Here is a 27,605-nt window from a genome sequence, read left to right on the forward strand (position 1 = left end):
GATGAAACAAACAGATGGAGAGATATACCACGTTCTTGGATTGGAAGAATCAATATTGTGAAAATGACTATACTACCCAAAACAATCTACCGATTCAATGCAATCCCTATCAAATTACCAGTGGCATTTTTTACAGAACTAGAACAAAAAATCTCAAAATTTGTATGGAGACAGAAAAGACCCCGAATAGCCAAAGCAGTCTTGAGGGAATAAAACAGAGCTGGAGGAATCAGACTCCCTGACTTCATAGTATACTACAAAGCTACAGTAATCAAGACAATATGGTACTGGCACAAAAACAGAAATATAGATCAATGGAACAGGATAGAAAGTCCAGAGATAAACCCATGCAACTACGGTCAACTAATCTGTGACAAAGGAGGCAAGGATATACAATGGAGAAAAGACAGTCTCTTCAATAAGTGGTGCTGGGAAACCCAGACAGTTACATGGAAAAGAATGAAATTAGAGCACCCCCTAACACCATACACAAAAATAAAAACAAAATGGATTAGAGACCTAAATGTAATACAAGACACTATAAACCTCTTAGCGGAAAACATAGGAAGAGCACTCTTTGACATAAATCACAGCAAGATCTTTTTTGATCCACCTCCCAGAGTAATGGAAATAAAAACAAAAGTAAACAAATGGGGCCTAATGAAACTTAAAAGCTCTTGCACAGCAAAGGAAACTACAAACAAGACAAAAAGAAAACCGTCAGAATGGGAGAAAATATTTGCTAACAAATCAACGGACAAAGGATTAATCTCCAAAATATATAAACAGCTCATGCAGCTCAATATTAAAAAAACAAAGAACCCAGTCAAAAAATGGGCAGAAGACCTAAATAGACATTTCTCCAAAGAAGACATATATATGGCCAAGAAGCACGTGAAAAGCTGCTCAACATCACTAATTATTAGAGCAATACAAATCAAAACTACAATGACGTATCACGTCGCACCAGTTAGAATGGGCATCATCAGAAAATCTACAAACAACAAATGCTGGAGAGGGTGTGGAGAAAAGGGAACCCTCTTGCACTGTTGGTGGGAATGTAAATTAATATAGCCACTATGGAGAACAGTATGGAGGCTCCTTAAAAAACTAAAAGTAGAATTACCATAGGACCCAGCAATCCCACTACTGGGCATATACCCAGAGAAAAACATAATTCAAAAAGACACATGCATCCCAATGTTCATTGCAGCACTCTTTACAATAGCCAGGTTATGGAAGCAACCTAAATGCCCATCGACAGAGGAATGGATAAAGAAGATGTGGTACATATATACAATGGAATATTACTCAGCCATAAAAAGGAACGGAATTGGGTCAGTTGTAGAGACGTGGATGAATCTAGAGACTGTCATACAGAGTGAAGTAAGTCAGAAAGAGAAAAACAAATATCGCATATTAATGCATGTATGTGGAACCTAGAAAAATGGTACAGATAAACCAGTTTGCAGGGCAGAAATAGAGAGACAGATCTAGACAACAAACGTATGGACACCAAGAGGGGAAAGTGGTGGTGGGGGTGGTGTAATGAATTAGGAGATTGGGATTGACATATATACACTAATATGTGTAAAATAGGTAAGTAATAAGAACCTGCTGTATAAAAAAATAAATAAAATAAAATAAAAAAGACTCCACGATTCCACTGCATGGGGCACAGGTTCAATCCCTCGTCAGCGAACTAAGATCTCACATGCCACATGGCGCAGAAAAAGAAAAAAAAAAAAAAGGAAGACACAGAGTGTCTGATGTCTGAATAGATTACAGAAACAATAAGACCTAAGTAACTATATGCTGCCTATAAGAGACTCACTGAAGATTTAAGGAAACACACAGATTAAAAGTGAAGAGATGGAAAAAGTTATTCTTTGTAAATGGAAACCAAAAGAAAGCAGGAGTAGCTATACTTAAATCAGATAAAACAGACTTTAAGCCAAAGACTGCAATAAGAAACTAGGAAGGTCATTATACAGTGATAAAGGGATCAATGCAAAAACAGGATATAACATTTGTAAATACTTATGCAACCAAAATATGAGCACCTAAATATATAAAGCAAATATTAACAGACCTGAAGGGAGAAATGGCAACATAGTAATAGTAAGGGACTTTAATAGTCCCTTTCAACAACGGATAGGTAATACAGACAGAAAGTTAATAAGGAAACATTGCATTCCAACTACATTAGACCAGATGGCTTTACTGGCGAATTCTACCAAACATTTAAAGAATTAATACGAATCCTTCTCAGACTCTTCCAAAAAATAGAAAAGGAAGGAACACTTCCAAATTCATTTAATGAGGCCAGCATTAACCTGATATCAAAATCAGACAAAGATGCCATGAGAAAAAAAAAAAATTACAGATCAGTATCCCTAATAAACATAGATGCAAAAATCCTCAACAAAATATTGGCAAACCAAATTCAACAATATATTGAAAGGACTGTGTACCATGATCGAGTGGGATTTATTCCAGGAATGCAAGGATGGTTCACAATCTGCATATCAATCAATTTGATATCCCTCACTAACAAAATGAAGATAAAAATCATATGATCATGTCAATAGATGTAGAAAAAGCATTTACAAAATTCAACATACATTCATGATAAAAACTTTGAACAAAGTGGTATAGAAGGAGTGTACCTCAACATAATAAAGGCCATTAGGACAAGCCTCCAGGTAACATCATACTCAATGGTGGAAAGCTGAAAGCTTTTTCTCTAAGATCAGGAACAAGAAAAGGATGCCTACTCTTGCTACTTTTCCTCAACATAGTACTGGAAGTCCTAACCAGAGCAATTAGGCAAGAAAAAGAAATACAAAGCATTCAAATTGAAAAGGAAGATGTAAAATTGTCTTTTTTGCAGATGACATAATATTATACATAGAAACCCCCAAGGGTTCTTTCAAAAAACTGTTAGAACTAATAAATGAATTCAGTAAAGTTGCAGGATACAAAATCAATATACAAAAATTAGTTGTATTTAAAAACACTGACAATGAGCTATCCAAAAGAGAAAACAAGAAAACAATACCATTTACAACTGCATCAAAAGAAATAAAATACCTAGGAAAAAATTTAACCAAAGAAATAAAAAAATTGTATACTGAAAACTATAAAATATTGATGAAAAAGTGGAAGAAGACACAGGTAAGTGGGAAGTTATTCTGTGCTCATGGATTGGGAGAATTAATATTGTTAAAATGTTCATACTACCTAAAGAAATCTCAAATTCAATGCAATACCTACAGAACTCCAATGGCATTTTTCATAGAAATAGAATAAACAATTCTAAAATTCATATGTAACTACCAAAGGCCCCAAATAGTGAAAGCAATCTTGAGAAAGAACAAAGTTGGTAGTATCACATGTCCTGATTTTAAACTATATTACAAAGGTATAGTAATCTAAACAGTATAGTATTGGCATAAAAACAGACACATAGATCAATGGGACAGAATAGAGAGCCCAGAAATAAACCCATGCATATTTGGTCAGTTAACAAAGGAGCCAAGAATATACAATGGGGAAAAAATAGTCTCTTCAATAAATGGTGTTGGGAAAACTGACAGCCACAAGAATGAAACTGGACCTCTATCTGATATCATATACAAAAATCAATTCAAAATGGATTAAAGACTTGAATGTAAGACCAGAAACCATAAAACTCCCAGAAAAAAGCATAGGGAGTAAGTTCTTTGACATCAGTCTTGTTGATGGTGTTTTGGGGTTTGTCATCAAAAGCAGAGGCAACAAAAGCAAAAAATAAACAAGTGAGACTACATCAAACTAAAAGTTTCTGCACAGCAAAGGAAACCAGCAGTAAAATGAAATGGCCACCTATGGAATGTGAGAAAATATTTGCAAATCATATATTTGATAAGGGATTAATACACAAAATATATAAAGAACACATACAATTCAACAGCAAAAAATCAAACATTCCAACTAAAAACTGGGCAGAGGAACTGAATAGATATTTTTCCAAAGACATACAAAAGGCCAACAGGTACATGAAAAGGTGCCCAGGATCACTAATCATCAGGGAAATGCAAATCAAAACCACAATGAGGGGACTTCCCTGGTGGTGCAGTGGTTAAGAATCCGCTGCCAATGCAGGGGACACAGGTTCGATGCCTGGTCCAGGAAGATCCCACATGCCATGGAGCAACTAAGCCCATGTGCCACAACTACTGAGCCTGCAATCTAGAGCCCACGAGCCACAACTACTGAGCCCACATACCACAACTACTGAAGCCTGCACACACCAACTATTGAAGCCTGTGCACCTAGAGCCCATGCTACGCAACAAAGACAAGTCACCTCAATGAGAAACCCACACACTGCAACGAAGAGTAGCCCCCGCTTGCTGCAACTACAGAAAGCCCGCGTGCAGCAACTAAGACCCAACACAGACAAAAACATATAAATAAATTAAAAAATTTAAAAACTCCTTATCTTAAAAAACAAACGAAAAAACCCTACTCAATGTAAAAGTTGTGAGCTAAGTTTTATTCAGGGACCTTAAAGAGGACTATAGCACAGGAGACAGCCTCTCAGGAGCTCTGAGGGGCTGCTCTGAAGAGGTAGGGGAAGAGCCAGGATATACATGATTTGTGGGGCTGGGAAATACATGTAGTCGAGCATGTATCTTGGTAAAAGATGACTGCTAATCACAAAGAACAGATATCTCAAGTTAGTAATTGTAATGCTTTTCTGCGTATGGGAAGATTCAAGCATTTGGGGTCATTGAAATTTTTCCTTAGATATGCATCATAGCTATCTAGGAGCCCAAAGCACAGAATGTATCATGCTGTTCCCCACCCATCCCACCCCATTCTTTTTTTTTAAAATTAATTAATTAATTAATTTTGGCTGTGTTGAGTTTTCACTGCTGCATGCGGGCTTTCTCTAGTTGTGGTGCATGGGCTTCTCATTGTGATGGCTTCTCTCGTTGCAGAGCATGGGCTCTAGGCGTGCGGGCTCAGTAGTCATGGCTCGCAGGCTCTAGAGTGCAGGCTCAGTAGTTGTGGCCCATGGCCCCACTTGCTCTGCGGCATGGGGGATCGTCCTGGATCAGGGCTTAAACTGTGTCCCCTGCATTGGCAGGTGGATTCTTAACCACTGTGCCACCAGAGAAGTCCCCCCCCCATCCCATTCTGAATTCCCCTCAGAGCGCACAGATGGTGAGCTATCTCAGTGAGTTGCAACTTAACTCTTTTATAAATGGGATGATAAGCCACACTCTTTGTTCTTTTTGTTGAAGTCTTGGTTTGCTGCCATGAGGGGCAAATGACTCCATTTTGGGCCTGTTACTTTTTTTTTTTTTTTAACATGAGGCTGTATTGTATAATTGAGATTTGCTATGAGAGCAGAATTTAAATGTTCTCACCACACACATGCACACAAAAGATATATGAGGCAATTGATGTGTTAACTATGTAGATGGAGGGAATCATTCACAATGTATATGTGTATCAAATCACTACAAATACCTTACAATTTCATTTGTCAATTATACCTCAATAAAGCTGAATTTTTGTTAAAAAATTAAAACATCTTTCAAAAATGACCCTTTGGGGACACACAGCAAACTTGGGCTGAAGTCTTGCTCCTCCAACCCAACTGTAAAGATGCCATAATAGCAAGAAAGTTGATAGATTCCAGAACTTAACATAATTACTGTAAGAAAAGCCTGGGGGAGAAAAAATAGTGATTCAGTTCCTGAATGGGGAAAAAAATGACAGTCAATATGTGAGAGTGCCAATACCATGAAAATGGATATTCTGGGTGAGAACTTAATTGTGCTTTTTTTCTTTCCCTCTAACATTGTTTCTTCAAGATGGTTTCCTAAAAATTGATTTGCATATATAATTTTATCAGATAATGCCAAATTCCTTTGCATGCAGTTATACAATTTTGCATTTCCATCAGCAATGTATGAGAGTGTCTGATAATTCATAGCCATGCTAATGGAGTGTGTTGTCAAATTTTTGGATATCTGATAGGTGAGAGAGTTGAGAGTTGAGAAATGGTGTCTCAGTGTTGTTTATTTACATTTATTTATTTATTTATATTTTTGGCTTAGTCGGGCCTTAGTTGCGGCATGCGGGCTACAGAGTGCATGGGCTCTGTAGTTGTGGGCTTAGTTGCCCCACAGCATGTGGGATCTTAGTTCCCTGACCAGGGATCAAACCCATGTCTCCTGCACTGGAAGGTGGATTCTTAGCTATTGGACAACCAGGGAAGTCCCCCAGTGTTGTTTTAAACTGACTTTCTTATTATGAGTAAGCTCAACTGTCTTTTTGTTTAAAAGACATTTTTCTGTCGTTTTTGTGAACTGCCTATTTGTGAATTTTGTCCATTGTCCTATCATGTTATGGATCTCAGTTTCTTAATGTAAATCAGCCTTTTGTCTGTGGTACAAGTTGCAGTTTTTCATTTGTCTTTTGCTATGTTTGTAGCCCTTTTTGCTATGCAAAAAAATATTTATAATCTTTAAACACTTAAATGTATCAGTCTTTAGTATCATTTCTTCTGATTTTGGGTACTAGTTAAGAAAAGATTTCCCCTCTCCCAGTTCTAAAGAAATTTATCCCTGTGTCTTCTAGGGCTTGTATGGTTTCATGTTTTTAATTTTAGATCTCAAACTATTTTGCTAATGTTTTCAAGTCTTTCATATTCTTACTGATTTTCTATCTACTTGTATCAAACTATGACTGTGGATTTATCTATTTTTCTTTTCTGGTTTGTTAGTCTTTTATTTCTTGTATTTTGAAGCTCTGAATTAGGTGCATATACATTGAAGATTGTTATGTCTTTATGTTGAACTAATCTTTTTATTATTATGAAATGTCCTATTTACCCCTGGTAATATACTTGTCCTAAAGTTTACTTTGTCTCATATTAATATAGTTCAGCTTTCTTAAGAGTAATATTTTCAAATTTCTTTTAACTTATGAGTTTTAATATTTAAGAATATATTATATTCTTGCTTATCTATATATATATTATATATATGTGTGTATCATTTAATTGGTTCCTTTTAAAAGTCAGTATGATCAACAGAAGAATGGCATAATGATGTCAAGTAACATCGCTTGACCTCTTCCTATTTGTTCATTTGTTAGGCATGTATTATTTTTATCATATCAAGAGCAGAATAAAATGTAATTTTGAAAAAAAAAAGAAAGCCAGTATGAAAAATCTCTGCCTTTTCATTTTGGTGTTTAGACTATTTACACTTAGTGTAATTTTCCACATGGTTAGGTTTAAATTTACCATTTTGCTATTTGTTTTCTATTTTTCTGATCTGTTCATTGTCCCCTTTTTAATATTTTCCTGGTTTTTTTGAATTATTTTATTTTATTTTATTTCTACTTCTGGCTTATTAGCTATATATATATTTTGTTGTTGTTGTTGTTGTTTATTTATTTATTTTGGCTGCGCTGGGTCTTAGTTGCGGCATGCGGGAGGTTTGTTGTGGCATATGGCATCTTTAGTTGCAGCATGTGGGCTTCTTAGTTGTGGCATGCGAACTCTTTAGCTGCGGCATGCGTACAGGATCTAGTTTCCTGACCAGGGATTGAACCCTGGCCCCCTGCATTGGGAGTGTGGAGTCTTACCCACTGGACCACCAGGGAAGTCCCATTAGCTGTATTTTTGTATTGGTTTTTTAGTGGTTGATCTAGAGTTTACAATTGCATCTTTAACTTATATTCTATCTTCAAATACTATTATACATGATAAAATGTAAAAATCATACAAGTATACTTAACATTTCTCCCATCCATTCTTTGTTGCTGTTCTTGTCATACATTTCACTTTTACACGTTATTAACCTCACAATACACTATTACTATTTTTGCTTAAACAGATATCTTTTAAATAAATTATAGTTTATTTATGAGAATCATTATATTTACCATATTTATTATTTCTGGGATCTTTATTCCTTTGTATAAATCCAACTTTCTATCTTGTATCATTTCCCTTCAGCTTGGAGAACTTCAACATTTCTTTTACTGTAGTACAATATGTTACAGACCACCTCTCTCAGATTTGTCTGAAAATATCTTTATCTTACCTTGATTTTTGATGAATATTTTTGTTACATGAAAAATCAGGTTTTTTTTTCTTTCAGAGTATTAAAAATGTTCTATCTTCTGACTTGCCTAGGTTCTAATGAGAAAGCTGTTGTCATTTTAATCTTTGTTTCTCAGTACATAATGTGTATTTTAGTTCCTCTTATTGCTTTTCATTTTTCTCTTTATCAGCGCTTTTCAGCAATGTGATTATAATGTGCTTTGATGTGCTTTTCTTTTTACACTTACCCTGTTTGGGGTTAGTTGAGATTCTTGGATCTAGGGTGGTAGTTAAAAACAGTATAAAACAGTGTTATATCTGCATTCCATATGGTCAAGAAGCTAGAGAAAAGACTGAACACGCTAAGTAGAGACATGGAAGATATTAAAAAATCACAAATAGAACTCCTAGAAATGAAAACCATATTGTCTTAGATGAAAACCACACTGAAGTGACAGCATACTAGATATTGCAGAAGACTGTTCAGTGAATTTGAAGATAAAGCACTAGAAACCATCCCAAATGAAACACAGAGAGAAAATTTACCACAGATTACCTTAAATTTCTGAGAAGAAAAAGGTGAACTTATTGAAATGAGATGAGCTCCAATGTGCTGGAAGATGTGAGAGAGGTAGGAAAGATTCTAAAAGGCAAATAGGATAGAGGTTTAGGAAAAAAGATAGATAAAAAGATTGCAAAGAGCATACAAGACTATGCTGCGTTTGTATAACATAGTTTCTGTTAAGGATCCATTTCCCCATTAGCCACACTAGAAACACCAGAATAATTTTTGCCATTTCTCCTTTCTCTATTCTCTAAGCCATGCTAAATTAGTCCGATGAATTACTTTCCTGGTTTCTCTAGTATTCATTCTTTTCACTGACACCCTAGTTCTGGCTCTTTTTTCTGTTCGTCTGGACGTCAATATGGTCTTCTAATTAATCTGCCATCCATTCTAAACTGTGTTGCCAAATTCTTTTTCCTAAGGCACCACTTTGATCATGTCACTTTTTTTTGCTATAAAATCTTCAAAGGCTCCGCTGCCCTCTGAATAAAAGTTTGGACTGTGTTTCACCTGCAATTCAAAGTCTTACCTATTTCTCCAGTTTTCTGTCTTATGATATAGCTGTACTAAATTATCTGTTATTTCCAACAAACTTTCATTTTACTGCCTCTTAATCATTAATGAAAACACTTACTGAGTACCTACAATGTGGCATTAGTCTAAATGACAGGGATAGTCACTTTCCTTCAACCTAGGTTCATGGAAATCTGATCACCTTCATACAAATCCATATAATGAAGTTTCTGAACTTTCAAAGTTGAAGATCAGACCTCAGATAGAGGTAAAATCACTATGGTACAGTCACTTAGGAAGTTTTACCTGAAATAACCAACTGCCATCTATGTTCAGAACATTATGGAATGAATTATTTGCATGAGGTTCAGAGAGAACACAGAAATCAGACCACAGAAAAATGCGTAAGAATCAGATTGAAATGAGTGAAAAAGGTCTAATTTGTCCTGCACAGAACAATTTCGCTCTGCTTGGGAAAGGATAAGTGATCTGTACCACAATAATGGAAAGTTAAAATTTCCCTGTGCTTTGGTTGAATGCTTTTGTACGTAGAACATGCATTTCATCCCTTTGACAAATATTTTTAAGTATCTACTAACAGGCCCTGTGCTTGGTGTATATGTCAATTTGAGATGGAGCTCCTGAAAAGGCCCAGAGTCAGAGAAATGAACATTTAGTAGTATTGTTTATGGTATTTATGTTTCTCCATGAATAAAATCAATGCCTTTTTGGCAGCAAAGTGAATTATTAAGGTGGGTAATAGTCTAAGTAGTGAGTACAAGTGAATTATCGGCCAAGAATCTACCATAGGAATACTGAGTAAGCATGACAATGTGTATTTCTAATGGGAAAAGTCACCTCAGGTTTTAGGCTTCTATTAAAGATGGCCCAGACTCACATGTGAGAAAAGGAATGTGGACTTGTTTAGGTATTTAAGCATTTTCAAGGGTCCCTTCTAACTCTTAATATTATAAAGCTTATTGTCAAAACCATATTTTTTGTATTTTCCGCTCTTAAAAGGCTACTTTTCCCAGACATTCTATGTCAGGTTTGTCAAAATACAGAGACAGATTTACCATGAAATTAATGAAAGAAACTTACGCTTTTGGGATCCTCACTTGCGCTGGCCCCTTTTAAATAAATAAATAAGTATTCACTTTTGTACCTAATTTTGACCTGTAATTCCATATTGTTCTTTGTAAAAAGAGCCCAAGAATTGTATAAGCTTTAGGTCACAATACACCTAGAAATGCCTCCGGTAGAAACCTTATAATTACTGAAGTATTCTTGTTCACCTCATTTTATTTAATTCTAAGAATTACTATTTCATCCTTCAAAACTCTATTGGATTTTCTCTTGTCAATTTCTGCTGATACTATTTAGTTCAGGGCTTCCTCACTTGAAAACTGCATCATGATGATAGCCTGATAGTTGGTTTTCCTGACTGCAATCTCCCTTCCAAATAAATCTATTCTATGTAAAGATGGCAGACTAATTTTCTTAAAAAGAAACACTGCTTATTTTGCAAAATTCCCATCCAAACTCAAGATTTTCTGGTGTCTTTCCACTATCACTGATCTTCTACACTTGGGATGCTTAAATGCCCAGGCAAAAGTGACAGTCAATAAGAGGATACTTGAAGCCACAAGAGAAATGTGACACATTTTTCTAGAGTATCATTTTTTTCTTGATAGCAAGTAATTTAAAAGATTATTTCCCCCCTTTTCTTTACTTGCATCAAAGAGATATCGAATTGAATGTAAAAAGATAAAATATTTTTGAGCTCAGATGCAGAAAATTAGATTCACTATTATTCTTGGCTCATGACACATTCTCACCACTGGTTCATTCAAGGCTCTCAAGCATTCATTCATTCTTTCATTCAAAATAATACAACAGGGGAATTCCCTGGCGTTCCAGTGGTTAGGACTCCGAGCTTTCACTGTTGAGGGCCCATGTTCAATCCCTGGTTGGGGAACTAAGATCCCAGAAGCCGCACAGCCAATAAATAAACAAACAAACAAATATCCATGAAGTCACCACCAACATGAAAACTAGGACATGAATTTACATTGACATTTACCTCTTTGACCCTCCATTGCATCACCCAGCCTCTTCCCACTCAAGGTAACACTATCTAAATCATCATTCTCTTGCTTTTCTTTTTAATATCACAGGTGTATATATATATATATATATATATATATATATTCCTAAACAGTTCTGGGGGGGCAGCTTAGAAGTTATTAACTTTATAAGAAGTCTATCACATGCTGTATGTAATTCTTAGACTTACTCTTTTCACTCAATATTATATTGCTAGGATTAATGCACATTATGGCATATAACTGCAATAAATTCATTTGGAGTACTGTATAAATATATTCTAATTTATTTATCTATTCTTCTACTTGTAGATGGGCATTTGGGTTGTCTTCAGATTTTGATATTAAAGAGAATGCTCATATGAACAATCTTGTGTATGTCCTGGTACTTGTTCAAGTTTCTTTTGGGTATATACCTGGAGCAAAATGGTAGGTCAAGGGGTTTCCAAATGTTTATCTTTACAGGGTAATGACAAACTTTCAAAGGAGGCTGTACCAATTTATACTCCCACTAGAAATGACTAAAAGATTCTGCTGATCCACATCCTCTAGATATGGTCCAACTTAAAAAAGTTTTTTTAAGTTATGGCAACATAGGCACAATATCAAGCCTACCATTTTAACTATGTCTAAGGGTACAGTTCAGTGATATTAAGTACATTCATATTGTTGTGCAATAATCACCCACCACATCCATCTCCTGAACTTTTTCATCTTCCCAAACTGAAACTCTGTGCCCATTAAACAATAACTCTCCTCTCTCCTCTCCCCAGTCCTTAGCATCCACCATTCTACTTTCTGTGTCTATGGATTTCACTACTCTAAGTACCTCGTAGTGGAATCATACAGTATTCATACTTTTGTGACTGGCTTATTTCACTTAGTGTAATGTCTTCAAGGCTCATCTATGTTGCAGAATGTGTTAGAATTTCCTTCTTTTAAGACTGAATTTTATATATATATATATATATATATATATATATATATATATGGGCACATTTTGGTTATCCATTCATCCATCTATGAACACTTGGATTGCTAAGTATAAGGGAAGAAGGGAAAATTGGAGTTTGAGTGAAAGAACTGGATAGGTTCAGTCTGGGATATCCAAACGGAAATGCCCAGTTGGCAGTTAAGTTACTAGGTCTGAGAATCAGAAAAGAAACTTGAGTTACAGATATTATTTCATGAATTATCAGTGGGTAAATGGTAACTGAAGCTACTGAAGAAAGCAAGATGACAGGGAAAGTGAATAGAATGAGAAAAAACTAGTTCAAGGATTATGTGCTAGGTGGTTTAATAAGAACCAGTAACAATAACAGTTAACACTTATTGTGACCTTTCTATGAGCCGGGTACCATTCTAAATATTTTGCTCAAATAATTTAAAAAAAAACAACTTTGGACTTATTATTATGCCATTTTACATTTAAGGAAACCAAGGCACAATGCAGTGAAATAATTTGCCTGAAATTGCACATTAAATTGAGTGGTGAAGCCAAGATTTGAAGACAGGTAGCCTGACGCCAGAATTTTGTTCTCAACCCTATACAAACCTCACAGTAATTCTGGAAGGTAGGTATTTTTACCTCTACTTCATAGATTAAAAAAAAAAAATGAGGCTCAGAGAAATTAAATTAACTTGCTAGAGTAATACAGCTTGCATGAAGTAGGATTACGATTCAAACGTAAAGACCATATCCTTTAATACGTCAGTTATGAGAAGAGATTTAATTTCTCTCATAATGTTTTACAATGCCTCGCCTAGTACTAAATATTTGTTTAAAAAATGGTATTATTATCCTTAATTATTACTACTAATAATGTAAGAACACTGACGTTTAGCTCCAATTTACCTTTCACAGGAAGTTACTTGAGGTTGTACCACAACATAAAAAAGGTATAAACTAAGGCGGAAGATGTGGGTCCAGGAAATAGTGACTCGTACCCTAGAGAATAGTGAAAGGAAGTCCCAGTACAAAAGCCTTATAGTAGTCATAGAAATTGGAGCAGGACAGTGAATTTTTGGACAGTGGTCTTCATTGAGAAAACTTTGAAATCTAAAAATTAGTACAATGAGACTTTAGAGATATGATAAAGGAATCTGGTAGCATGTAGTAAAGACGTCACTGAATTGCCTCTAGCACTGTTCTTGAACAAAGGGCATTAGGGTCATGATATTGTTGCCCTAGAGAAGGAAATGTTATCCTAGCAGACAGTTCTGTAGTAAATATTAACATAGGAATAATTGAAATGCTTTTTATTACTGTATTTCACTGATTGTAAGACTTTTCCCCCCATATTTTAAACCTCTGGATGGGATGCATCTTACAATCAATGGTGTGTCATGGTTTAATTATTTTCTTTCTTAATAGTACATAAAATAATAGTGCATCTTCTAATCAATAGCATGTTGGATTTGATCAACTATGTGTGCCACAAACAGTTTTATATGCTTTATAATATTACTCTTTCAAATTTAATCTTCCTAACAGTTTCACGTAGCTGATGCTATTACTATTTTATAGACAAGGAAACTGAGGCTCAAAGATGTTAAACAAGGCTTCCCTGGTGGCGCAGTGGTTGAGAATCTGCCTGCCAATGCAGGGGACACGAGTTTGAGCCACGGTCTGGGAATATCCCACATGCCGCAGAGCAACTAGGCCCGTGAGCCACAACTACTGAGCCTGTGCGTCTGGAGCCTGTGCTCCCCAACAAGAGAGGCCGCGACAGTGAGAGGCCCGCACATCGCGATGAAGAGTAGCCCCCGCTCGCCGCAACTAGAGAAAGCCCTCGCACAGAAACGAAGACCCAACACACCCCAAAATAAATAAATAAATAAATTTATTTATTTATTTTTAAAAAAAGATGTTAAACAATATGCTCAAGGACTGCTGTCAACTAAGTGGCAAAGCCAGAATTGAAAACCAGGTCTGGGGAATTCCCTGGTGGTCCAGTGGTTAGGACTCAGTGTTCTCACTGTCGGGGCCCTGGGCTCAATCCAGAAACCTCGTGGCATGGCCAAAAAGAAAAAAAACAGAAAAAGAAAACCAAGCCTTACTTCAAAGGTCATGCTCTGTTGCACCTCAACATTTACCATGGGTGATACAAAGCTGACTAAAAACCATCGAAGTTGAATAGTTCAGGTGGGATGAAGTTTTTCCAACTCCTCCAGAAAGAACCAATCTTGCCCTCATCTGTGCTCCCATAACATTTTATGAGTACCTCTGTGGATGTAAAATGTCACCTGCCATATCAGCAAACATAGGATATTGTGGCCATCAAGACATCAGCCACTACATCAGCCCTGAGGCAACTCAGGATAGAGAAAAACAAACAGGCTGCTGGTCACCAAGCTGTCAGCCACTGCAGCTGTCCCCAATGGTGCAACCTGAGGGGATTCAGGATGGAGTAAAAAACAGGATACTGGCCCTAGACAGTTAAGGTGCATATCAAAGGAAGGATATCAATAAGCCCAAACTCTTGCATCTTCCCATACACAGCTAAATTCATTAACTTGAGATGTCTGGTTTTTCTTCAATTAGCAGTAATCTTTTGATTGCCAACTACCTGGTTTTTGTTGCAAAAACTCCTATATATCCTTGCTCCTCCCTTACCTCTTTGGAGCAGTGTCTCAGAGCTGAAAGGCTGCCTCCCGGGCTTAAGGCCTCAGAAAGTCCACTTGGAATAAAATATAACTCCCAACTTTCAGGTTGTGCAATTTTTTTCAGTTGACACCTCTAGTATATGTTGTTATAATGTATAACTTACAGGGAAGTCAGTAGTAGTATCTTAATCACTCTTTCCAACCTTAACAGTGCCTACCACTGAGCCTGACACATGAAGAGAAGCTCAATATCTGTTAAAAGGAAACAGGGTCTCTGCCACTAAGTGTAAAGAGGAGACAAGAAAGGCACATATAACTAATAAAGGCCAAATATAGTGTTATAGGAAAATTATAAATAAAATGCATTGGAGTTTACGAGAAGAGAAAAAAACGATAGAGAGTACAGGTCAAGGGGAAACAGTACAGCCAGCTTCCAGATTTTCCTACACACTCACACAGACACAGTCTGGAAAAGCTGAAAAGGCTGAAACCAAGCTAATGAGACAATTTCTCTACCCATTTTAAAATTTAATGAGTTACCAGCATTTATAGACTGAACTTGTAAAATTTCATATAAAATCAGGATTTTTGGATTTTCTTGAAAAATGGGAAGGTATTGGAAACTGGGTGCTCATTCTCCAAGGGAAATTGGTTGGATGTAGCAATTGTTCCCTTCAGATAAAGTTAGTGCTCCCTTGCTCATCGTAGTACCTCCCACCATTTTCTTACGCCCACCCAGTGTAAAATACTTTATACCTGACCATGATGGGTATTTGGGTTTAGGACCCCTTCTCAAGACAAACCGCTCACTGCTCTATTACACACCGGGTATTTTCAAGCACCGTGTCTCTGCCTGGAAAGACTTTGCTTTCTACAAAAGCACTCAGACTTCTCTAAGCGACTGCTTCAATTCCTTCTACTAGCTTTCTCTGGTCATCCCCTCAACCGGGTCACCGCAGCATTCTGGTCATACCTCTACTAAAACCCCAATCACACCGTATGTACAAGTTTTTCTCTTTTACTAGGATGTGAGTGCCTGGAAGCCAGCGGCCCACGATTCATTGACGTTCGCGCCCCAAATCCGTGGCCCGGCATCTAAACACAGGCATTCGGTACGTGTGTGCGGAAGTCAATCTCCCCACTTTACGCAAACCTAGGCTAAACTACCTACTCGACCTTAGATGTGGGACTGAGACAGAAACGCAGACGAGTCAAAACAAGTGGATTTTGGGCGAGAAGAAAGCACACCCCACCACCACCGCGAGAAAACGCTACCAGACGAGGTTCCGCCGCAGTAATTCCGTTTCAGCGGCTCCAGTTCCAACTCTCGCGAGATTCGGCCTGAGCACCAGCCCATAAGCCCCAAAGACACGCAGCTCGGTTTCCGCGGGATTCTCGCGGTAGCGCGACACGCCAGGAGGAGCACTTCCGGCGCTGCGCCCAGGAAGCGGAAGTGAGGCTTCCAGGCTGAGACTGTCGGTGTGTTACTTGGCTGTCCTGAAATCTAGGAAAAAAAAAATCGTTTTCGTTTCACTTTCCCTGGCTTTCGAGCGCTTCCCCCCTGGCGGGTGGGAGTGCAGAGACTGAAGCGCAAGATGAGCACCATGTTCGCAGACACGCTGCTCATCGTGTTTATCTCCGTGTGTACGGCTCTGCTCGCCGAGGGTGAGAGCGGCTGCTTCTCTGACGTTTGATCAGTCCCCGAGGGAAGGATCCTAGGCCCTGGGTCCCTCGAGCCTAGGGAGAGGTCGCGAGCCTTGGCGGGGGTGGGAGTGGGGTTCATCTCCATTCCAGGGAATCTTACCTCCAGGAGCGGGAGGGGTAGTGTGGAATCGATTGCCGAGGTTTCTTCGGTCTAGGGGAGGTTTCACTTGCGTGTTTGTGAAGACACCTTCGTATCGTGTCACAGTTTTGGTTGAAGATTCAGTTGTCTTAACGTTTGAAAAAAGTTAACTATTGGTGAATACAAAGCAAAAAATTGAAATCCATTCTTATCCAACGGTAACCACTAATAAAGGCCGTTGACCGTTGCAAACATTTCTCTATTAGCATGCTGCTTTTAATGTTTCAGGTATAACCTGGGTCCTGGTTTACAGGACAGACAAGTACAAGAGACTGAAGGCAGAAGTGGAAAAACAGAGTAAAAAATGTGAGTATGGGGCTTCCCTGGTGGCGCAGTGGTTGGGAGTCCGCCTGCCGATGCAGGGGACACGGGTTCGTGCCCCGGTCTGGGAAGATCCCACATGCCGCGGAGCGGCTGGGCCCGTGATCCATGGCCGCTGGTCCTGCGCTTCCGGAGCCTGCGCTTCCGGAGCCTGCGCTCCGCAACGGGAGAGGCCACGACAGTGAGACCTGCGTACCGCAAAAAAAAAAAAAAAGTGAGTATGGCAACATCCTTTAAAAACAGTTTCAATACATCAGGCTCACTGAGTGCATGTTCACAGTACATATTTTAGGAGCATCAGCTGATGTAAAAACTTCATAGGAATACAAAGGTGAATCTGACTAGAATTGAAGTCTGTTTAGAAATGTAAGATTTTGTTTTTTTTAAAGAAAACTTTTTTTAATAAATTTATTTATTTTATTTTTGGCTGCATTGGGTCTTCATTGCTGCGTGCAGGCTTTCTCTAGTTCCGGCGAGCGGGGACTATTCTTCATTGCGGTGTGTAGGCTTCTCACTGTGGTGGCTTCTCGTTGTGGAGCACGGGCTCTAGGCACACAGGCTTCAGTAGCTGTGGCACGCAGGCTCAGTAGTTGTGGCTTGCAGGCTCTAGAGCGCAGGCTCAGTAGTTGTGGCACACGGGCTTAGTTGCTCTGCGGCATGTGGGATCTGCCCGGACCAGGGCTTGAACCTGTGTCCCCTGCATTGGCAGGTGGAGTCTTAACCACTGTGCCACCAGGGAAGTCCCGAAATATAAGACTTTTATGCAGAATACGTAATACAAACCTCAGTGGAGTGACTGACAAGAGAGGTACTTATTATGTGCTGTGGTGGTTCTAAAGAAGAGACCCCATTCAGTTGTGAGGGGCCATGGAAGCCTTTGCGATGCAGATAGCCTTGCAGTCCTTCATGCGTAGTTAGAATTTGGACAGAGGATGAGATGAGGAAGGAGTTCCAGACAAAGGAAATAGCATACGTGCAAAAAGGGAAATTTTAGCTAGTAAGGTGTGTTTGGAGAACAACAGGTCATAATGATTGGTATCAAGGTAAGTGGTGTCTTCAGGGATAAGCCAACTTTCATTTGGGTCTGATGGTTGAAGGAGTATTTGAGGAAAAGTTTAAGAACAAGTTGAGTTTGTTGTTTTTGAAATAAAACAGGAATTCCACAGGATACAGCTGAGGGGGCTGCTATAGGTATAATGTGAATGGTTCCTTACAAGCTTGATTTGGTTTTCAGTCTCCTTTTCTGCCTTATAAAGATTAACTCTGACTTTCACATCTTAAAATTCTTGTGACTTTCTGTATTCTATGACTTTTCTGTATGTCTTCATAAGAGTTTGAAGTTTTCTTTTTTACAACATCCCATTTCTAATATCCACATAGTAACAATTTGTGGTCAGTTGTGTAAAATTATTCTCCTTTTCTAGAAAAGGAGATTGAGACTCAGAAAGGTTAAATGATGTATTAATGTCTCAGAGCAAACAAAGAATTAAAAACCAAATTCAGGCCTTTTAAGTTACGGTTTACTGTTCCTTCATTTATTCAATGTTGTTAGTGCACCTCAACATATTTAAAACCAAACTCATTATCTTTACCTTCACACATGTGATCCTTTTCCAGTATTTCCCTATTCGGTGAATGGTACTTCCTTGCTTCCAATGGTGCAAGCCAGAAACCTTACTATACTTTCTTCATTTGGCTTTCAGGACACCACACTCTCTTGGGTTTGCACTTACCTTGTCAATTGGTCGTTCTTTTGCAGTTTCCTTTTTGGTTCCTCTTCTTGACCTCCTGTTGTTGGGAGTGACTCAAAATTAATTTTTTTTCCTCTATACTCCCTTAATGAACTCATTTATGTGCTCTATTTGCCAGTGACCCCCAAATTTATATCCTTAGCCCTCTCTACTAATGCAAGATTCAAATATCCAACTATCAACTTGTTAATTCCACTGGAATGTCTAATGTATATCTCAAACCCAACCTGTCCAAATTGAACACTGTTCCTCACTTCCAAGCCTGCTACATTAGTAGCCGTCACAGTGTCTTGGTCAGTGGTAATCCTGTCCTTGTGTAGGATATAAGGACATAATCCTTGTGTAGTTATCTTTGACTCTTCTCTCACAGCCCACATCCAGTACTGTTGGGCTGCCTTCAGATATATCTAGAATCTGCCCACTTTACATCACCTCCACTGCTAACTACCATAGTCCAAACTACCATCATCCTTTGCATGAGTTATTGTGATAGCCTCCAGCAAGTGGTCTTGTTTCTCTGTAATCTGTTCCCAAGATAGCAGCCAGAATAATCTTTTTAAAAGTATATCAGGGGCTTCCCTGGTGGCGCAGTGGTTGAGAGTCCGCCTGACGATGCAGGGGACACGGGTTCGTGCCCCGGTCTGGGAAGATCCCACATGCCGCGGAGCGGCTGGGCCCGTGAGCCATGGCCACTGAGCCTGCGCGTCCAGAGCCTGTGCTCCGCAAGGGGAGAGGCCACAACAGTGAGAGGCCTGTATACCGCAAAAAAAAAAAAAAAAAAGTATATCAGATCATGTCCCTTCTCTGCTCATAACTCTGTGATGGTGTCCCATTTTGATTCGGAGGAAAAGCCAAAGCTTTTACAGTGGCCTACAGAGGTCCCCTGTTACGGCTCTGATCTTCTTTCCCTCTCATTCACTCTGCTCCACCCTCACTGACCTGTTTGCTGTTCCTCATTACACATCAGCCTCACTCTTGTGCTGGGACCTATTTAATGGCTGTTCCCTCTACCTAGAATGTTCTTCTCTGTGATATCTGTTTACCTAACCCTTGTATCTTCTTCAAATCTTTGTTCACAGCTCACCTCAGTGAGTCTTAACTTGACCACCCTATTTAAAACTGCAGTCAGCCTACTTCCTGTACCACTGCCACTCCTCATCTTCCTTATCCTGCTGTTTTGTTTTGTTTTCATTCATCTGCTACAATGAACGCTTCACTAGGGCAGGGTTCTTTTTTTTTTTTTTATCATTGTTGTTTACTGATGTATTCCATGCACCTAGAAAAGTGGCTGGCACATGGGAAATGTCTAATAAATATTTGTTGATTCAAATACTTCCTTCTATCACCCTGTATGTGCAGTCCACTCTCAACCCCTGATCCTGTTGTTCTCCTGAAGAGTTTTCAGTCTTTCCACATCTCTTCATTTCCACCACCATCACTTAGCCTAAACTTCTATCACATTTCATTTGATTTACTGTGATAGACTCCTCATTGCTCCACCTGCAGCCACTCAAATTTATTCTGTTCAGTAACACCTGGAGTAGTTTTTCAAAACACAAATCTGATTGTGTTATTTGCCCTTCTTAAAACACTCAATTTCTTCCCATTGCTTTGAGGACAAAGGTGTGTCCTACAAGGCCTAGCGTGGTCGGTACCTCCCTCTCTCCCTCTCCGACCACATCTGCATCATGTTTTTCCCTCCTTTCTATTCTCTAGCCATCCTCTGAACTAATCTTGCTTTTTCCTACTATGGAGCTGGGCTTTTGTGTCTACTTTTTCCACTGTCTGGAATAATTTTCCCTTCTCATTTGTCTAATAAACTCCTAGTCATTCTTCAGATCTCAAAGCCTTATTTAGTCTCCCCAGCAGGATCAAATCTTCGGATCATGGACCTTAATTTATCCAGATACTTCTCCTTAGAGAACTTATCATAATTACAATTTTTTCTATGTATGATTATTATTATTCAAATAATGTCCTCTCCCCAACTGAACTGTAATTTCTATGAGGGCAAAGGCCCTTGTGTCTCTAGCACTTAACACAGGTCCTGGCACAGATTCACTACTTGATAAAAGCATGTTGAATAGCTTAAGGAATAAATGATCTCTATAACATAACATCACATGTATTCTTTGTGAGGAATTGTTCTGCTATGATCATAAACTAGTTAGCCAGCATGCAGTGGCATCCAAAGACAAATTTCTTCATATCACACGTATCATGGAGTAGTCTTATGAAATACAAAACTCCTTTAGTTTCGAATTTGTTTGGATTAATATTCTCATACCTTAAATACTTATATGAATTTGCTCTGTAGATTTTGGGCTTCCTTAGTATCCACAACTAATTGCCTTGTTTCTAGTTATCTGTATTATAGAAGTTAAGCCTCCTTCACCTGACACCTAAATTCAAAGTAATAGTTGCCAGGCAAAGCTTCCCTGGTTGTATTTTTTAATATAATTGACTAATGTGCTTGCTTTGAAGATAAGTATGAGGTAGGTTGGTGATGATTGGAATGTCTCATGGCATTTCTTATGGTCTTAAGTCCTCTATTTCAGGTAATCTATCAAAACTCAGTGAACATGCACAGACATAGAAAACAGATTTAATGATTATCAAAAGGGAAGGGTCGGGGGAGGGATAAATTAGGAGTTTGGGATTAGAAAATACAAACTACTATACATAAAATACATAAACAGCGAGGTACTACTATATAGCACAGGGAACTATATTCAATAGCTTGTAGTAAACTATAATGGAGAAGAATCTGCAAACGAACTTATGTATATATGTATAACTGAATCACTTTGCTGTACACCAGAAATTCACACAACATTGTAAATCAACTATACTTCAATTAAAAAAAAAAACACAAGAACTCAGTAAGCATGTATTATTTTCATTTATATGATCAGTTGACACATATGATTGCTTGCTCGCTATAGAGGTCACCATGATGAGTGCAGTACGCAATGAACGGGCATAGATACTATCTTCTAGATATTTGTAATCAAATGGATAACTATTATTTAGCATGGGATATTTAATAGGAAGAAATAAGGTAAATTCCCTCTTTGAACAAACGTCTTAATTGCAAACATAATCCCTTCTGACATTCTGTGTTCAAAATTTCGTATGGATCCAGGCAAGAAAAGTTTGTAGGGACCAAATTTATAGATGGCCCATGGGAATTCCCTGGTGGTCCAGTGGTTAGGACTCCACGCTTCCACTGCAGGGGGCACGGGTTCAATCCCTGGTTGGGGAGCTAAGATCCCACAAGCTGTGCAGTGTGACCAAAGAAAAAAAGAGAGAGATGGCCCAGGCATAGAACTTGTACATAACTATGATTAACATGTTAAAGGATCTAGTGGAAAATGTAGACAATATGCATGAACAGATGGGGATTTTCAGGAGATGGAAACTATAAAAAAGTGTCACATGGAAATGACAGAAATAAAAACATATCAGACATAAAGGATCCTTTGAGGAAATTATCCGATATGCAAGGCCTTAAAAAATTTTATCTCAGCCAACTATTGGAAAATACACTATACCAAGAGAAATGAGTAAACCAAAAAAAAAGGAAGATATGAACTCTAGGAAACAAGAGCGCCAACACAGGACTCAGGTGAAGGGAATTGCCTGGACGATGATGAAGGCAGATTTAGATCTGACATTCTTAGGAATGTCAGCTGTGCACCAGGCTGAGCTTGTAAGAGGGTGCTAGGAGAAACTTCTTCAGGAAAATTTATAATGCCTAATGATCTCACTTTGTACGGGAAAGATTTAGACAGCTAACTAAGAATTTGGGGCTGAATTAGTGATAAGTACGGAGACAACCAAACAAATTTTAAAATGCCATAAATCTAGGAAAAACTTGCAGGAAGTTAAATAGTTTGCTACATAAATTACCTGTGAACAGTATTTTCATGATCATAATTTTGTAAATGTTGAACTCACATTTAACCAAAATTACAACTATAACAATGGATTTTATGATGTAACTAGCTTATTTCAAGATATAGGGGTTAAAAGAAAAAAAAAACTTTATGGGAGTTCCTTGGTGGTCTAGTGGTTAGGATTTGGTGCTTTCACTGCCATGGCCTGGGTTCAGTCCCTGGTCGGGGAACTGAGATCCCACAAGCCACCGGTGCTACCAAAAAAGAAAAAAGGATATAGGGGTAAATATCAAAATAATCAGCTAAAAGAGGTAAAAGTGGTTGCTCTTTGAAATGAAGGAAATAGGGAGTGGGGGCAAGCATAAGACCATTGCTTATCTTTAAAACTGACTCTTTAAAATAAATGAGTGTTTTACTTTGGTTATTTATTTTTTTTAACTATTTTGTATTGGAGTATAGTTGATTAACAACATTATGTTACTTTCAGGTGTACAGCAAAGTGTTTCAGTTATACATACACATGTATCTGTTCTTTAAAATGTTTTCCAGTGACAACTCTCATTGGATGATCACCAACTTGTAGACTATTAAAATAGTTACTACCTGATATTTTAAACTTATGTAAAAATCTAATCTATTCACAACTTCAGGCAAACAAAAATTCTTTATGAGTATAAATAAGTAGGCAGCCACAGTTGAAAAAGTAGAAATTTTCTGTCTATTGAAACAATTTTGAATCAATCAGTACATTTTGGACTTTGATAGCTAATAATGAATTTAAGGTGACTAAAGTGTATTTTCACACATTTCAGTGAACAAACCAATCAATAGTAATAAACCAAACTGAAAGGAAGCCTTGCTATTTCATCTACTGTTTGTTCTGTAATATGATAGCTAATAATGAATTTAAGGTGACTAAAGTGTATTTTCACACATTTCAGTGAACAAACCAATCAATAGTAATAAACCAAACTGAAAGGAAGCCTTGCTATTTCATCTACTGTTTGTTCTGTAATAAAGCGATGGGAAGCACAGGCTCAAAATGTAAAAGAATAAAATGAAATGAAAAAAATAATTAAAACCTCAAAAAAAATTTGTAGGGTTTTTGAGGAATACAAAGAAATATAAATATATTTGAATCAGACTTAGGTGTAGATTTCGTATCTTGAGCAGATCTGATCCGAGGCATTATTTGGAGAATACTGGTGTTACCTACAAAGCTGTCCTATTGTGGTGGGGCCTTTGACAAAAGATGCTTTCATAAAGGTACCAAGCTGTTTGATTTAGGTGGTCACTAGACTTACGAGTGTGCTCTAAACGTCAGTAAGTCTTTTCTCGTTGTGTCACTTTAATAATGTAGACCAATGAAAGAACACTTCAGTAAATGAGAAAGATTAAAGTACTATATGTAATTGGATTCTTGTAACAAAATTATTTGAGAACATTTATTAAGTACGAATTATTGTAAAGTATGAAGTATTTCTTTAGTTTACAGTGCAACAGGATAAAGCTTTTAGAGTAATTTATAAACTGTTTGACAACTCTAATTCAGAATGCAGCAATACCAGGTCATGGGCAAAAAATGTGTTTCATAGTAGACGTCTTTTATTTTTGTCAACTCTGATATCTCCATTTCTTTTCTTTCTTTTTCTTTTTTAGAGGAGGATCTCCCTTTATTTTTTAAAATTAATTAATTTATTTATTTTTGGCTGCCTTGGGTCTTCATTGCTGTGTGCGGGCTTTCTCTAGTTGCTGCGAGCAGGGGCTACTCTTAGTTGCGATGCGCGTGCTTCTCATTGCAGTGGCTTCTCTTGTTGCAGAGCACGGGCTCTAGGCGTGCGGGCTTCAGTAGTTGTGGCACGCGGGCTTAGTAGTTGTGGCTCGCGGGCTCTAGAGCGCAGTCTCGGTAGTTGTGGCGCACGGACTTAGTTGCCCTGTGGCATGTGGGATCTTCCCGGACCAGGGCTCGAACCCGTGTCCCCTGCATTGGCAGGCAGATTCTTAACCACTGCGCCACCAGGGAAGTCCAGTATCTCCATTTGTTGTTATAGGGTGAGGTTCTGGTGAATAAATATCAGCAAAAAGAGTTTCTTCGCAAATTCATGAGGTTAAAAAACCATTAGGTTAATTTATATTATCCCTAGAAAAGATTTATCTAGTCTTAATCCAGTGTGCTAGAAGATCTGGTTAATGTTCATTGTATTATCTTATGTTTCTGTTCTCTAGCCTTCTGACTTTTTTTTTCCCCTTGTTTTTTATGCAGTCATGGCTAAATGCCAAGTAGCTGTGTTATAGTCCTTCTGAGGTGGGAAAGAAATATTTCTTGTTTCTTTGGTTAATAATAATGATAAAGAACAAAGCATCAATGTTTCTGTCCATTTTGTCTTTTAAAATGTTATTTCTGTAACATCTTGTAGAATTTGACTTAATTTCCTTTTATGATCTTATACTAGTAGTTCATTCTAAATCTCTGTCTTGGGACTTCCCTGGTGGTCCAGTGGTTAAGACTCCAAACTTCCACTGCAGGGCACATGGGTTAGATCCCTGGTCAGGGAACTATGATCCTACATGCCGCCTGGTGCGGCCAAACAAACAAACAAAAAAAACCTCTTTTTTCCCCCTATATATGTCATGTTTTATCTTTTTATCTACCTAGAACAGTACCTGTCACTTAGACACCCAGTTCTCACACACACATTTTATTATAGTCAGAACTTTACCATTTTATTTTAGTCAGAACTTTACCATTTTATTTGTAATAGTGGAGTTAAATTGAATTTTATATCTCTTTGATAAAGGAGTAACACCAATTTTGCTTTTAGAATTCAGCATACTTAATATACTAAGGGAAAGATTCCTACCTGCTAATTCTCTTTAATGCAGCTTTCAGAAATAATGCATGTACTGTACTATTTGCTAGTAAAGGAAGTATACTAAGATAATATAAGAAACAGATAATGTAAATAGAGAAAAGGTAATTTTTGGTGTATCTATTGCTAGTCCATTCATAGGTGATTAAAGATAGTAAATATTAAATATAAATACGTTAACACTATTCTTCTTCAAAAGCTTACTGTTACTCTATCGTCATATTAATTGAAAAGCCTCAAAAAAAAATTAGTCGCAGCTTTTTTGGCTCTCCTGATCTTCCTACCCTGTGTATGTGTTGCCATTTTTCTGTACTATAATTGTTACTTGATTATGTGCCCTCACTAAATTGCTTTTTAGAGGGCAAGGATCATGTTTATCTTTTTATTTACCTAGAATGGTGCCTGTTAACTTAGGCAGCCAATAACTGAATGAATGAATGCCCACCTTCTGTGGTGAATATGAGAATGGTACTACAATTAATCACCTGAGAGCAGAATTTTTAAATTGTGCTTAGACTCTACCTAAGGCAATCACCCACAGCTAATGGTCTGAAAATCATCTCAGTTTTGATTATGACTTTGTGTTTATAAAGTCCTTTATGGGTATTTAATTAATGATGCTTACAATATTGCTGTTTTATTTTTAGAATATTGTGTCTACCTTTTACTGTCAGCAGGTGTGGGAGCATACCAGTTAACCATGACCATAATCAAAGGCAGCATGTAACTTTCTTGTAAGCTTCTTTCATTGGTTCAGCTGTGATAAAACATCCTTTGTTTCTTTTGTGTAATGCATAATTAATTTTTACTATGTTACTATGTTGTTTACAGTGGAAAAGAAGAAGGAAACAATAACGGAGTCAGCTGGTCGACAACAAAAAAAGAAAATAGGTAAGATGAGTTATTGGTATACAAAATATTGAAGTTTCTTGGAAGAAATAAATTCTTAGATAATGAAAATGTAATAAAGTATTTAGTAGTGGTAACTTATGTTTGTATAGTTTTATGGTCTACAAAGCACTTGCATATGTTATCTTACTTGATTCTCTCTCTTGTTTTTGCTCTTAGGTTTGAAATTTCAGTTTAGTGAAATGGTGTTGACAGTCATGGCTTTTGAACTTGGCTGAAGGTTCTTGGCATAGTTTGTAAAAGGGTATTGTTTTTCTTATCTGAGATGATTATTTCCAGTTAAGTCTGAGTTACTTGTATTTATTGTTGCCATAACTTCCTTACTGAGAATTGACTGGTGATGGAGATCTACCAAGATGTAGGAAATTTTCTGCTGAGTAATTTTACCTAGTCTGCACAATAATTATATGTTTTTGGTTTTCCAGTGTAATTTAGAATTTAATACAGAATGTAGTTCAATTCCAAAAAGACAATTTATAAGTGACTGCCTGTGATTTGTATTTATACTTTATGATGCTTCCTGATTCTACAATCAGAACAAAATGGTTGTGAAATTGTGTATTTGGCTCAGAAACTATGTCTCTATGCCTAGGTCACTGCTGTTAAATCCTGGGAGATTACTCTACCAGGCTAGACTATACAATTGTTCTGTTCTGGTTAAAGCTTTTCAGTTTAGTGTAGGGGTATCAGATATGTTCTAAATGACTTATTCATTTAGTTCCATGGCAAGATGCTACTGTACATCTGCTCTGTATGTGTCAGTCACTCTGGTGGGCATTGGAGAAACAAAGTAGGAAAAAATTCTGTCTTTTAAGACAGGGGTCCCCAACGCCTGGACCACGGACCATTATGGGGCCACACAGCAAGAGGTGAGTGGTGGGTGGGTGAGGGAGCGAAGGTTCATCTGCCGCTCCCCATAACTCTTCATCATATGCACTACCACCTGAACCATCCCCACACACACACACCCGCCCTCCTCGTCTGTGGAAAAATTGTCTTCCACGAGACCGGTCCCTGGTGCCAGAAAGGTTGGGAATGCTGTTTTAAGAGGTCTAAAGAGGAAAAACAGATCAATGCAGTGTAATACTTACTTTTTAGAGAGATATTCTGA

General features: G+C 37.8%; 1 protein-coding gene and 1 long non-coding RNA gene across 8 annotated transcripts in view; one reads left to right on the forward strand and one right to left on the reverse strand.

Annotated features, from left to right (window-relative positions):
- Positions 1–16,243, reverse strand: part of LOC111171087 (uncharacterized) — a 60,369-nt gene extending 44,126 nt beyond the window's left edge. The window contains exon 1 of the long non-coding RNA XR_016393263.1: positions 16,177–16,243. This is a non-coding gene — a long non-coding RNA (uncharacterized LOC111171087). The remainder of the gene's footprint in view (positions 1–16,176) is intronic.
- Positions 16,244–16,312: 69 nt separating this feature from the next.
- The window catches only part of TMCO1 (transmembrane and coiled-coil domains 1), a 46,377-nt gene continuing 35,084 nt past the window's right edge, over positions 16,313–27,605 (forward strand). Inside the window, exons 1-4 of one of the 7 annotated variants that reach the window (XM_089911774.1) lie at positions 16,322–16,566; positions 16,973–17,050; positions 26,417–26,476; positions 27,310–27,363. In XM_089911774.1, the coding sequence (XP_089767900.1) occupies positions 16,497–16,566; positions 16,973–17,050; positions 26,417–26,476; positions 27,310–27,363 (262 nt within the window). In that variant the 5' untranslated portion in view covers positions 16,322–16,496. Of the gene's footprint in view, positions 16,567–16,972; positions 17,051–26,416; positions 26,477–27,309; positions 27,364–27,605 lie in introns of all 7 variants that reach the window. The other 6 variants (XM_089911782.1, XM_089911779.1, XM_089911798.1 and 3 more) reach the window with 6 other exon arrangements.

The sequence above is a fragment of the Delphinapterus leucas genome, chromosome 1, assembly GCF_059928025.1.
Source record: "Delphinapterus leucas isolate spDelLeu-1000000601 "Yukka" chromosome 1, BTC_Dleu_Yukka2, whole genome shotgun sequence".
In the NCBI taxonomy this organism is placed as follows: Eukaryota; Metazoa; Chordata; class Mammalia; order Artiodactyla; family Monodontidae; genus Delphinapterus; species Delphinapterus leucas.